We start from the raw sequence: 15,385 nt of genomic DNA, 5'->3' as shown, positions 1-15,385 counted from the left end.
CAATTTCTGTAAATAAAATTATACTTAATATAGATCATTCAGATACTTATATAGACTTAATATAGATCTTTCAGATACTTTTAAAATATAAATCATTCAAACTGGACAGGTGAACTTCAAAAAATCATCCTAAGTACAGTGACATTGGTAGGTACCCTCCTTATCAACATCAAATTATCAATAAAGCTGATGGAAGAATCAGTTACCTACCATAACAAGTTGTGCCATCTCCGTAATATCTGCCTGTACAGTGACATTGGTAGGTCCCCTCCTTATCCATACAGTCAGCATTCTCATGACATCTGTGGTGAACAGATCTACATTCATTTACATCTGAAAACATCACAAAAATAGTCACTGACATTTTAAATGGGTGCAGGATGTTCATTTTTAAAATAAATATAAATTGAACTCCAAGTTGTATACAGTCCACTAACCTCATCACAATACAAATACAAATGCACTTACTATCATGTCTATATTCCTATTATCAAACATAACTTCAGTGTATCTTTCTTAACAGTCAAACACACATCAAGAGTGTATTTACCTTGACAAACCCTACCACTATCTAGTCTATATGCTTTCCTACAAACACAGCGGCCATTATTTTCTTCAAAGTCAAACACACATTGAGAGTGAACACAATATTTACCTTGACAAACCCCACCACTATCTAGTCTATATCCTTTCTGACAAACATAGCGGCCATTATTTTCTTAACAGTCATACACAATATTTACCTTGACAAACTCCAGCACTATCCAGTCTATATCCTTTCTTACAAATACAGCGGCCATTATTTTCATCACAGCCATGCTTACACTGAGTTGCATCACAAAGAGTAGAATTTAACTTCAACAAATAAGGATCAACCATATCTGAAAGAAAATAAGCAACAGAACTCATGGATAACTTTAGATAAAATACAAAGAATCTTTATATAAAATATAAAGCACCTTCAGGTTTAGTCTGAACTGTATGCATGTTAAATTTTATTTCAAAAAAAAGGCTGAAATACCTTTTTCAACAGTTTGACGGCTGTTATTTGACACAAACTAAATGTTTAAGTTAAAAAATGACTTAACATGATTAGTAACATCAAATGTGATCAATTTTGATTGGATTAGGTATAACTTATGATATTTGAATTTCTCATGTTTTTTTGTTATAACCTAACCAGACTTGCTATAATTGACTGCTGCTTTACTTAATTCCATTCTATGATCTATTGCTACCAAACAAAGACATATAAAACTTTAGTTCACACACTATTTTACTGGATTCAAGCTAAAACTTTGCTGGTAGTAACACGTTTTGGTTATTCAAGAAAACTGCACAGGGGTATAACTGTAATTCATGAGAAATGGCATATTGAATTTTAATAAAGATAAGTTAAAGCATTTTCACAGTATCCCTCAAACAAGACATTATAAAAGCAACATTTTGCAATGAATCAATCCTAAATCCTGAACTGCAAATAGAAAATTCTCAAATCCAACTTGATCTCAATTTTGTCACAAAAAATAACATGTGAAAAGATGGAAGTATGATAAGAGCCATTATTTGGTCCCTGAAATTGCAAAAATTGTAAACTTATTGGATCTTTTCAAAATTATGTTAATTTTATCGATAAATGGACAGGTTAATATAATCTGTACACTTTGAGTGCAGAATTGTCACTTGTGATTTCTCTTTTACGTCATAAACATGTCTAAATTTACATATTTGACCATTTTACACATGGGTTTTATTCAAAATAGATTTGAACAACAATGTGACCCGAAAACATATTTTGCACACATTAAAATCTTTAAATAATACATTTAGTAGCAAAATATCTTTATGGTAAAATGAGTTGCTCATACAATAAATTCAGATATTATTGTGAGGTTTTTATCAATGCGAATAACGCGACTTGGTGATTATCGCAATAATAAGAACTCGCATTCTATTAAATATCTGATACATATATCTGTATAGATTTTCCTGAAATCGCAATAATCTCGCATTTTTGCCCATTCTTCAGAAATTGGAATAATAAATGCACACAATAATTTCTGAACTTACAGTATTTAAATATTAATGACAAGATCTCAAAAATAGGCTATTTTGGAAGCTTTTACTGTTTTGCGCTAAATGTAAGAAGTTTGAAGCCATGATATTAATATGTAAGGCAAAATTCAAATATACAAATACTGATGTCCAATACAATAGTGTTTTAGGAACATCTGAAGGATTTTATTTGTTTGATTGATAATACTTCTTGATTTTTAAATTAAAGGGGCCAAAAAAGTGGCCTTAGCATACCTCATCCTCTGAAAAGATTTAGTTGAATGGTTCTCAAGTCACACATGGAAAAGATATAAAGTACCATTTTCAATCAATCAAGGACAATAAGTGAAAATTGTCAAAATGAAATCTGACCTCTGTTTTGTTTTGAGAAACAACAAATCAAAATTAGAAAAGGATTGGTTGAAATGTTCCAAAGTTATTGCACAGAAGCAATACTAAGCACTATTTTTAATCAATCAAGGAGTCAATCACTCCTGAATGGCAGGGATATGTGAGAGGGTTATATACCTACCATAGGACTGTACAAAAGCATACTGCTGATCTAATACATCGCCAGGTCTATCTTGATTGAAATATACTTCAATATCCTGTTGAAGAAAGTTCTTAGGAGCATACACGGTTATGTGAACCTGGGTCTGTGTTGACGGGAAAGCACTATAAACTGTTGTAGCAAGGCTCAGAATACTGAGAGAACATATCACTGCCAAGTGTAACCTGAAATAAAGAATAATTCAAAATCAAATAATAATTATCTTCAGGTATCATATGTCTGGGTAAATCTCTCACCAGTAAATTGATGAAGTACTAAATTACTGATTAACATCCAGTGGCAAATATTGCATGCATATTCAGGTTGACATGTTTATAACGAGATATCTGAGTCAGATTTGATTAAAGTGCTAGGACACAAGGTAACTGTTAGCAGGAAGACATGTGATACTACCTGGATATTTTTTTCAGAATATGAGACCAGTGTTTGCTGTTACTTCTTAATGTTACTTGCTTACGGGAAAAGAAGCAAATACTATGATCCAGTTTGGTATTGAAAGTTGACCTTCAAATAAGCAGGTTACCAAAAGACATTCAAATCAATTCACCAATAAATAATTGTAACCATTCAGACATTTAAAATTATATACCGGTAACTGTGAAGTAAAATGTACACATCTTAGTTTTCTCATGTAGGTGTTATAAAAAATTGTATTAAACATATTTAAGACTGATATATAATTGATGGTTTTCAATTTTAAACATACGTTTTGTTGATGAGAGTAAAATATATTACAAAAATCAATACATACAAAATATCACAATACGAATCTGTAAAATAAAAGTGAGTATTCTGTTTGAATTTAAGTTTTAACTTTTTTTTTCATTTATTGAACCCTGTAACTTGGTTTGGTTCAAAATGTTACCATGGAAATGGAAACACTGTTTAAATGTAAGTTTTGGTTATTTTTGGTCTCAAAAGCAAATTTTTTTAAACTGTTCACATTTTAACTGATACCAACATTACTATAGTTAGACTTACTGTTTAGGTTTAAGTATGGGTTTTTTTCTAACTCCACCAACCCCTCTTGAACTAGGTGTAGTCTTTAACTCTTCATTCTCCTTAGTTGAATTCTCCTCTTTGGATTTTAATTTTGCATAATCTCCCTGTTCAGGGGACTCTCCATCACGGTCCCAGGAAAATCTGTGTGGAGGACAGTACATTCTAGGAGGGGGCGGAGGTAACTTTCTTTGTGCAGGATGGACAGCTTTAGCTGGTGAGAATGGTGACTCATCCCCCTGGGACAGAGGAAGACTTTGTTCTGAGGAAATACCAGAATCACGGTGAGGTGATGGAAACTGAAAGATACGATCCATGGTGTTGGTTGGAGAGATCGTCAAACCAATGTATGTACCACCTAAAGATAAAATTACACAATTACTTAGAACAGTATAAAGAAAACCAATCTGTTAATGAAAGAAGTGTTAAATCAAAATCAATACATTCTAAATCATTGTTTTTTCTTCAGATCTTAGTTATGAAATAAGTTTCTGGTGATCATAATGTTAAGGAAATTGCTGAACCAATGCATGCATCTATACTCAACTAAGTCCTCATTCTACATTTTTTTTTATATTCGTTATGAAGCAATAACATATATTTGACAAAAATATTTCATTCATTGCTTGTTGAGCAAAAACTTTGGCCCTCATTAACTTTTGGATTTTTGTGCTAAAGTAAACAAATTGTGACTTTGATAAGCAATCAACACAGAATCATGGAGCACATAAAAAATAAGTGAAATGATAGAGCTATGTTTATTTGTCTTTTTTTATATTGTCCATGCATTCCAATTAGTTAACTCAACTTTGTCATAACAATTTTTTTAACTGAAATGATTTGGTGCATTAAATTTTTTCTTTTAGAAATCAATCTATTGTTATCTTCTTTCCACATTTGTTTACCTTAAATATCTTTCATTAAGTTTTTCCCTTTGCAATAACGCTGTGTGGTTGCGGAATTTCTAATGAGAGATGTCATGGTTATGGTCACTGCATATGGAAAAGTTACCATCCAATTAGAGTATGGGAAGTTAATAATTTAATAGCAGTACTTTTTTGAAGATTTGGATAAAATAAAAGATTTTCTTTTAAAAGAAAGTCTATGTAGATGTGTTTTAAAGTAAACCTTAGCCATTCAAGTATTAATACATATTCAACTTTTTTGTTAAATTTGAGGTGTATAACTTTAAATCAGTGCCTCTTAAGTGTATCACTTAAAAAAGTACAGGATTTTCCTTTAAGTTTTTTCTACATGCCATATTATACATGCACCCACAATTCTCAAATTTTACTGTAAAAAGCATGAAAGATTTTTCCCACCAAACTTACTCAACATATCGTCATCTACAGGTATACTAAGTCCACTTAATGCACTAAGTGGTGGTGGCCTCACTTTGGGTGATGGTAATAAAGTCCGAGGACTATACCCTGGTGGCATCTTAGCATAGGGTGGGGGACTAGGCAGTGGAAGACTAGCTTCTGACAGACCATCAAGATCGTGCTCCCTCAAAGGAGGAATTTCCACATCAAAATCAAAAGCATCATCGTCTAGGTTTTCTTGGTAGGGACTAGTAGGACTGAACATTTCTCCACTACTATACAGAGATATAGAATTGTCACTTAGCACACTAAATCTCTGAGAGTTAATCGTAGAGGTTCCTGTTATATTCAATTCAGCCTTGGGAGAAAGTGGTAAAGTATTATTGTAATTGTAGCCTTCCAAAACTGTTCTCTGCAGTGAACCTGAAAATAAAGTATAAATTCATTATTGGGTGGTTAATAGCCACTTTTTCATGACAGAGTAGGCTTATTGGTAGAAACATTGCCTTTAAGTAAAGACATATAAACCTTTGATAAGATACAAAATAATTAGTGTGATTTTATCAAGAGCATATATCCAATGTCCCTTATTCAAGAGGTTACTATACATCAAACCCACTTAAATCTGAGACCCATAAATTAAGCACAGACTTCTTGGTTTTTGTTTTGTTTAATATAGTCTCAGACTCACTTATCCTGATTTGTTGAAGTCTTCCTTTGTTTGTTAAAAGTCAGGGAAATCTATCGTATTTTGATTATTAATATTCATAAATTTATATTTTATCAAAGTTCAGTCAAACTCTTGTATTTTCTAACTATGAAAAATAAAATTTCAAAGACCTAAAACCTGAATATAAACATATATTAGGTCTCTACACTATAAACCTTGTTTTCCTTAATCATTTCCCAGTATGCCTATGCACACATTATTATAAATTGTGTTTATAAGAATTTGTATTTACAAAGAAATTAGCCAAAATTTACATGTAACAACAGGTTTTTTATTTCCACAAATCATTTTAAAACTAAGGTAATAAACATCTGCAGAAGAATATTTGCCTGAACTTTTTACATATCTTTTTATCATTTTATAGTTTTGTCTTTTGTTTTTTGTCTAATTTTTCTATTGCATCTGGCTTGCTTCCAGTCATTCACCGAGGAAATTTAGATTCTTTTGTTAATACAGCATTTTTTTCAAAATTAACAAGACCAATAATGGGTCTGGACCTGCGTCGCTGCATGTAAATTGTAATTGATTGAGGTAACATGTTTATTGGAGCAGAGCTTACTTATCATTCCTAGACCAAATATTAAAATCATTCACTTCAATTGGAGCTAAGTAAAGTTTGACGAACATTTTCCTTGTACAAAATGACCTGCTTTCACCTTCAGCGAAGCAGGTAAAAAGAATGAATATTATCATAGAATCAATATGTTCAATAAAGAAAGGTTTTTATTCTTTATTGCCAAATTGATTAATCCATAACTTCTATAAATGTCTGAAATTACAAGATCTGCATGCATCTGAGACAATAGTGGACAATCAATAGATATGTCTTACAATGTATGTCATTTCTTCATGCTTTTTTGTTATTTGGAGTATTATTTTTTCTTGCAATTCTTTGCAAGTTTCTATTTTATTTATTTACAACTGTTTAAGGCTATTTAGAGCTAGCCGTATCGTATGGACACCTGTTTATTGTTGAAAACTGTAAGTCACCCTCTAGATGTTTTATTATTGTTGTTGGGTTGATGTCTTATTGATGGTCACACATCTTATATCTAAATCTTATACCTGATTCTGGTTTACTTTTATGTCGTTTCTTCTTCAGGGATCCAGTAAAGGATGTGAGAGGGATGTCCATTGGATTACCCTGAACGGCATCTAATTGGTCAACAGGTGTTAGTTTCTCAATGGGTGGTCCTGTTGTTGCTTTCAGTTCTATATACCCTGAGGAATCACCCAAATTGTTCTGTTCACTGATATTCACTTCTGTTGGAAGTTTAATTGGTGGAGGTTTCTTAGCCTTGGCATAAATATATGATGGGGACTTTCCTCTTTCTACATAAATAGGTGACCTTCCCCTTTCATAATGATTGGGTGTACTTGTTCGTTCAGGTTGGCTTTGTGTAACAGACTGTTCATATTTAGTGGGTGTTTTTGTTTTTTCATTGGTATTTGGAGATTTAGGTCTTTCCTGCCTTATGGAAGACCTAGAATGATTTGATCGGAATGAGGCTGATCGTTCAACGTGGACCGGTGTCCTCACTATTTCTTCTCTGGGAATAGGTGCTGTCCTTTTCATTTCATCTCTTGCTATAGGTGATTTTGACCTTTCAACCTGTACCAATGATTCTTTACTGTTCAATATTTTTTCAACTTTTCGATCTCTATTTGCATGATAGTCATCATGCATGGGATTTACAAATCCTCTCGGTGGAATATTATGAGCTATGTATCTTGGACTACGAACATTGAGTTCGGTATCAGAATGAGCCACAGGCAATGTCTGAAGGGCTAATGGATTATATGAATACAGGTCTCTACTCTGATAGGAAGTTTGTTCACCAAAACTACGACTACTTTCAACAAATGGTTTATTTTTCTTTCCTTTCTCCTCCATACTTTGTACACTAGTAATATATGTCTTTTTTTTACCAGTTTCTTCCCCATCAGACTCATCACTAGATCCCCCTGGGTATTCCATAACTGCATCATAAGATGGGGGATCATTAAGTGAAGGATGACGTTTCCGTCTCCCATGACGTCTCATGTGTTGTTCTCTGTACAGTCTTTTTGATGGAGGTTGATAGCGCCTTTTTATTGTCAGCTTATCATCAACCTTTTCATTGTCCTCATCACTGTCATCATTATGAACTTGCTTTTTTTTCTGTCTTCTGATTGGCTATTATATATAAAAGTTAAATATTTATTTAAACTATATAATGAGTGTATAAAAACATATAAAAAAGCTACACATGCCATGTGAACACTTATTTTATCTAGTATTGTATCTTATCTAAAAAAAGCAATTTTGAAACATTTCAACAGGTAATCATAATTGCAATTTTGAAACTTTTAACTTTTAAACAGGTAAATAGTTTGTCTTAACTACAGCAAACTTTGTTTTTACATTAAATGGGAGACAACTCTTGTTAACATCTTTAAAAGAACCAATGTTGTGTAGTTATATCAACATAATTCATTTTCTTAACATGTACAGCCTTCTTAGTGTGATAAAAATCTATTTTTACAAAGCTTTAAATCTATGAATAATATTCTGTGTTTTTGTTGCCCATGCTTTAGATTTTTCACCATACAGTTCTTTCTTTTAATGCTTATAACTTGCCAATTACTGTGGATTCATTTATTTTCGTGGGTATCAATTTTCGTGGATAGAGAAAAAAAGACGTTTCGTGGTATACATAAATTCGTGGATCGCTGATCACAAAAAAAAATAAATTCAGATTCGTAATTCGTGGATTTCTTTTTGATTTAGGAGATCATATAACCTCCTTAGTTTGATCAATAATAAAACAAACAAAAAAGAAGGAAATCATTGAAAAAGTTTTGAATTGTCAAAATCCTCGCTTGGTCATTCTAGGTTAAAGTGTTCATTGAAAACTTCTATTACGATAATGGACAGAGACAACTAATCATTTGTTTGTTTTACAATTTATAAATTCTTGTCGGAATTTTATAAGGCATTCAAAACTCTATGATTGAAAGCTCATTTCCCTAATCACGATATAATAAACGGTCATATAAGTAAAAGGTGTGAAAATAAATGTCCCTGTCATAAACAATATTACCTACGGGCATTATCCCCGTACTTAATCCTATTGATTTTTAATCACCAGTAAACCAAACTATGACACGGTAATTAACAACTTACAGTTATTTTCCATGAACAGTTTTAATCAATTTTAAAAAGTAAATCATCACTGATATTCGATATATTTATTATTAATTTAATCAAAATACTTGTATCTTCTTTCAATAAAAACACGTGTTATGTTACAATGTTTATCGCTAGTCAACACTATACTAGAACTGCATAACATAACCGGAAATAAACATCCGACTCCATACACATTTCTCGGGATTATTCTTCGTTGAATTCTTAATTTCGTGGTTCGCTGTGACCCACGAAACCCACGAAAATTGGTATACCACGAATAAAAATGAATCCACAGTATTGGATTGAGATATCGTACGAGGCCCTCTACAAAAAAGCAAGCAGAAGAAAATTTTGATATTTACTTTTTTGATACCAATTAAGATATTGACTACTGTATCTTATCTGTTGATGAAGATTTTATTTTGACCTTGAGGGGTCTTATATATTGTTGTTTGGTTGTTTTTCAATTTATGTAAACCATACATCTCCTTTTATTCTTATGTTTTATCATTTTACTACTTTAAGCAATAAACTACAAACCATTCCATTTTCATCTTCATCTTCCTCTGGAAGATCTGGTAAATCTTTGCCATCATCTATCATACTATCTCGTCCATGGTCAGATTGTATCAGCAACTCTCCTGCTCCTGATGACAGACATTCACTGTTTCTGGAACGGAACATCACATTCCCATGACTATAGTAGTCTCGCTGAAGATCCAGATACTTCTTAGAACAATACCACCAGAGAGCATAAGCAGAGGCCAAGATGATGACAACACATGTCGCCATGGTTATTATTATAAATATCCATGGTAACGTTATTAGTGATGAAGATAATTTATTTTCATACTGAAATACAATAAGATCATTATTCATTTTTGTACTGAAAAACAATTAAATCATTTAACTAAGACACATATCAATTGTATAAGCAACATAGCACTACTTTTCTATTTTTCCCTTGGTTCTGTTCCTGTCTCAATCCTGACATCTCTATTAAGCGTAAAATTGTTCAGTGGTTGGTGTTAGTTGCTGTCTGTCATATTTGTTTTTCTTTTATTGCTTTGTCATAAATTAGGCTATTGGTTTTCTTGTTTATCATAAAAACTTAACATTTGAAACTGATCAAATCACATACAGAAGGTGCGCCCGGTAAGAAAGATGCTATAGACTTAAAATAGTTGACCATTTACTTATTTAACCACGAAATTGAAGTCAATTAGAACAATGGAAAAGTAATATGAAAATTTATGACCATCGAAATCTATAATAACTATAAAATATATGAATCGTTCAGCTCTTCAGTCTCTATAAAAAAATGTTTTTCCTATTGCTGCTGTCAGATAAAGATAGTTACATTTTGTCTTATGCAACATTTTTCAAAAGTAAGACTTAATTATTCAGGTTCATATGATACTTAGAATTAAAAAAATATAGTGTTTGATGCTAAGAAAATTTTTCAACTTACCACTTGTATGAGTAACCTCCCTTTGCTCTCTGTAACATCTGCTGTGACAGCATAAGCTTCTTCTATAGATGGCGCTGTTACATTTAACAAGACTTTGAAATCATCTGATTCTTTGAAATCAATAATACCCTGTAAAATATAAGTAAATATAGTTCTCAGTACACTGATAGTATTATTTTTGTACTGTACAGATTGGTCACCCTTTACTGAACCATACTTTATTTTACATGACATATCAGAATGTTCAATGACAGTGTAAAAACTTTTCTCTTATTCTTATCTGAGTTATACCTTTCCTGACTGGTTGATTATTTTTTTCATTATCAAAGTGTGGATCTTAGTTCTTCATTGGTCAAAATTCATTTATGATGTCAAATTTTCTTGCTGTCCTCTGAAGATACTATTGTGATGTCTTTAAAAAAAGGCGACGATGCCCGATGACATCACATATGAAGAACACATCTTTTTGCAGATTAACGAAGTTTTTCTACATATCTGCTTAAAATTTTTGGAGAAACATATTCAACTACTGATTCTTGTGCAATACAATATGTCTCCACTCTGAACAGATAAAATTTTAAATATCTAAAAAGCTAGGCAAGACTCTCATTTCAAATTTAAATATTCAACTGTCTCAAGTAGAGAAATATTGTATCACACTTAATGCAGTCATAGAATCTATATTCTGTCACACAGCTGTAGTATAAATTTTGTTTTGCTCATAGTTATTGCCAATTAAGCCCTGCACTTAATAAAGTTTGTGTGGTTGGATCAGGCCACTAAAGTTTGTTTGGTTGGATCAGGTCATTAAAATTTGTGTGGTTGGATCAGGTCATTTAAGTTTGTGTGGTTGGTTCATGCCACTAAAGTTTGTGTGGTTAGATCAGGCCACCAAAGTTTGTGTGGTTGGATCAGGTCATTAAAGTTTGTGTGGTTGGTTCAGGCCACTAAAGTTTGTGTGGTTGGATCAGGTCATTAAAGTTTGTGTGGTTGGATCAGGACACTGAAGTCTGTGTGGATTGATCAGGCCACTAAAGTTTGTGTGGTTGGTTCAGGCCACTAAAGTTTGTGTGGTTGGATCAGGCCACTAAAGTCTGTGTGGATTGATCAGGCCACTAAAGTTTGTGTGTTTGGATCAGGTCATTAAAGTCTGTGTGGTTGGATCAGGTCATTAAAGTCTGTGTTGATGGATCAGGCCACTAAAGTCTGTGTGGATGGATCAGGCCACTAAAGTTAGTGTGGTTGGATCAGGCACTAAAGTTTGTGTGGTTGGATCAGGCCACTAAGGTGTGTGTGGTTGGATCAGGCCAATAAAGTTTGTGTGGATGTATCAGTCCACTAACGTTTGTGTGGTTAGATTAGGCCACCAAAGTTTGTGTGGTTGAATCAGGCTACTAAAGTCTGTGTGGATGGATCAGGCCACTAAAGTTTGTGAGTTTGGATCAGGTCATTAAATTCTGTGTGGTTGGATCAGGTCATTAAAGTCTGTGTGGTTGGATCAGGTCATTAAAGTTTGTGTGGTTGGTTTCAGGCAACTAAAGTTTGTATGGTTGGATCAGGCCACTAAAGTTTGTGTGGTTGAATCAGGCCACTAAAGTTTCTGTGGTTGAATCAGTTCACTAAAGTTTGTGTGGTTGGATCAGGTCACTAAAGTTTGTGTGGTTGAATTAGGCCCATAAGTGCAGGGGATAAATTTAACATGAACAAAAGCAAGGAGTAGTCCTTAACTAAAGTTAGTTATAATGAACTTAGAAGCAGACATCTATATATACAGACAATGGAAACCGATAATTGTATTTCAAATTGTTTAATTCTGTGTACTTATGATAAAATAATCTTACACAACACTGAATTCTGCAGTGAACAAACATGGACGGTTAATTATCATTTTGTCCCTGTAAGGAAAGTGTTAAATCTAAATATTTGTCTCTTCAAAGACTTTCCTTACATATACTTGAGGAGTTTCACAAAGACTTCAAATTTATTGACTTGAAAATCAACTTATTCATTACAGTTGTCGGTCATTAATTAAACAGGTTTGACATGGAAAGTTACATAATTTGTTTTCAAATGAATGAACTGAGAAAGTGATAAAAGGAGCAATGTGACATAAGAATTTGTAACCAATGATTTAGTGCCTGAAATTGGCAAACTTTTTGTATACACAAATATCTGAAATTTCATTAAATTGGCCAATTTCCAAAAACTACATGTACTTTTAAATGAAAGACAACTTTAAGGCGAATTTATGTGTTGTTTACTGTCCAGCAAATCAAGGAGCAAGATAACATACAATCATATGTAATATATTACAAGCTATGATACAATTAAATATTGCAAGATAGGATGTAATATATTTCTGTTTCACTTGCATAGTACAGTGGACACATATATATATGAATTACTATCAGCCATTTAACACCATCCAAATGGACTCCATCATCATGCACACCTTCCAAACTCTACTTCTGTTCTATTTGTCAGACACTAAACAATATAGTAAAGGTGAATTTCCTTCTTTTTACTCATTCATCACCTTTACTGGAGGTTTCCTTTTTGTCACTGAAGTGTTTATATGACATTAAAAACTAGATGTGATGGAACGACACGTCACGAATGGCCCTGCTCGATAAAAAGCTTGAAGCCATTTTTAGGAGTGAAAATTTTCAAAGTCCAAAGCCCGTAATTTCGTCAAAAATCAGCAGAGGGGAACCAAACGTAAACTCGATTTGTAACTCATCATAGTTCACTCACATACTAAAATCAGCTCAACATGTGAAGGCATTTAGAAAAAAATTTGTTTAACTATTTATGAAATTTTGTTAAGTCCAAAGCATGCAATTTTAGCAAAAGTCAGCAGAGGGGAATCAAATGTAAAATAGATTTGTAACTCATCATAGTAGAATCGCATACAAAAAATCAGCTCAATATGTGAAGGCGTTTAGAAAAAAGTCTTTATAACTATTACTTTTAAGAAAATTTCAAAGTCCAAAGCCCATGATTTTAGTAAAAAACAGCGGAGCAGAACCAAACGTAAACTCGATTGGAACTCATCATAGTTGACTCACATACCAACAAGAATGTGTCCTTAGTACATGGATGCCCCACTTGAACTATCATTTTCTATGTTCAGTGGACCGTGAAATTGGGGTCAAAACTCTAATTTGGCATTAAAATTAGAAAGATCATATCATAGGGAACATGTGTACTAAGTTTCAAGTTGATTGGACTTCAACTTCATCAAAAACTACCATGACCAAAAACTTTAACCTGAAGCGGGACAGACTAAGAGACAGACAGACTAACAGATAGACAGACTAACACACGGACAGACTAACAGACGGACGGATGAACAGACAAACTGACGCACAGACCGAAAAACATAATGCTCCTATGTGGGGCATAAAAATCAGCACAATATGTGAAGGCGTTTAGGAAAAATGTCTGTATAACTGTTCTTTGTGGAATGACGGATAAATCTTTATGGCCCTGACCCAAGTCAGCGGGGCCATAAAAATACCCAATCCAGAGAACATTATTGGAATACTGATATCACCACTATCAGAGTATTTCTTACAACAAATGCTAAAGGTTATTCCGTTATGTATGATGATTATTAATCTTACATAAGTTGTCTTTTAATGTTACAGGAAACTTAAAGATGAAAAGTTGGAGACCATTTAGCATAAAGACAAGTAAGTCAACCAGGAGAATCCAGAATATTATGTGGAAAATTATGATAGTTTTGTTTGTTATATAATACCCCCTGCAAAGGAGATGATAAACAAATAATTACACCACAAACAAACTCTGTTCTATCTTTTTCAATTGATTTTTAAGAAATCATTTAAACCTAATAAAATTAATTGTAACTTGACCTAACATAACAATAAACGTTCTTTATTCATAAATATCAATTTGCTGAATAAGACCATTTTACTCAACACTGAGGAGACCAAGTCTTTTAAAAAAATATGACAGGTAGATTTTATGTGGATTTAACTTTTAAAAGAAAAAGTTCTTTTTGAGAAGAGATACTATAAAACTTATAATCTGTCATTGGGTATAAATCTTAAATTTTCTCTTGTCATACCATTCTGACAAATAAAACTAGATAATCTGCAATGTCATCTTGCAAAAAATATTATTTTACTACCTTTCATGCTTTACTCTAGATACTTTATACTGAAATTGTACAAGGATAGTGCCCTTTTAAAAGAGATCAATTCTGTGTTTTAAATCCTAAAGTAAATTACAATTATGGTCTGCAGGGGGCATGATCGTGATAGCGTAGACTTTTCAATTCAAATATGGTCTCAGATTTTGTGTACACAAATATTATATATTAGCACAATATTATATATAGGAGATTGAATGGTTTTAGATATATGATGTGTGCCAAGTTTCATTGACTAGATACGTACCCCAGGACATAAAAATTATAGACGTAAGGAAAATTTATACTATCAAAGTTTGCACAGTGCTTAAGACTAATAACAAATATGTTAACACTTTCAAGTCCTGTTCTTGAAAAAAAAATTATATTTGCTTATGCTTTTTGCAGAGTTTTACTTTTCTTTAAAACAATATTTATAAATTGTGTTAATTTTCTACAGTAAAAGTGAAATCAACATACATAGATACAACTAGATATCATTGAGATGGGAGCCATCTCTGTGGGCCCAGCTGTGAATAATGTGTGGTAAAAAATTTGTATCTTTATCATTGGACATGGGGTTGTCAAATGAAACCAAAGTTTTTGACCTTGACCTTTGACCTAGGAAGTTGTACATAAATTATGACACACCCTCTGGTGTTGGTTTATATACATATCAAGTATAAACTTTGAAATCATAACGGTTCTCAAGATATAGAGCGGACACGATCTTTACCATAGGACATGGGGTTGTCAAATGAAACCAAAGTTTTTGACCTTGACCTTTGACCTAGGAAGTTGTACATACATTATGACACACCCTCTGGTGTTGGTTAATATACATATCAAGTATAAACTTTGAAATCATAACGGTTCTCAAGATATAGAGCGGACACGATCTTTACCATA

At 32.7% G+C, this 15,385-nt stretch overlaps 1 protein-coding gene across 1 annotated transcript in view; it reads right to left on the bottom strand.

Moving 5' to 3' along the window:
• LOC127737540 (uncharacterized) overlaps positions 1-15,385 on the bottom strand; it is a 58,857-nt gene that overhangs the window by 25,040 nt on the left and 18,432 nt on the right. Inside the window, exons 3-10 of the mRNA XM_052248357.1 lie at positions 10,321-10,449; positions 9,390-9,701; positions 6,743-7,853; positions 4,957-5,370; positions 3,608-3,983; positions 2,588-2,790; positions 744-881; positions 211-333 (exon numbers count right to left, since the gene is read on the bottom strand). Of these exons, the coding sequence (XP_052104317.1) occupies positions 211-333; positions 744-881; positions 2,588-2,790; positions 3,608-3,983; positions 4,957-5,370; positions 6,743-7,853; positions 9,390-9,701; positions 10,321-10,449 (2,806 nt within the window). The remainder of the gene's footprint in view (positions 1-210; positions 334-743; positions 882-2,587; positions 2,791-3,607; positions 3,984-4,956; positions 5,371-6,742; positions 7,854-9,389; positions 9,702-10,320; positions 10,450-15,385) is intronic.

The sequence above is a fragment of the Mytilus californianus genome, unplaced genomic scaffold (assembly GCF_021869535.1).
Source record: "Mytilus californianus isolate M0D057914Y unplaced genomic scaffold, xbMytCali1.0.p SCAF_4, whole genome shotgun sequence".
NCBI lineage: Eukaryota > Metazoa > Mollusca > Bivalvia > Mytilida > Mytilidae > Mytilus > Mytilus californianus.
This window is presented reverse-complemented; position numbering and strand designations above follow the sequence as displayed.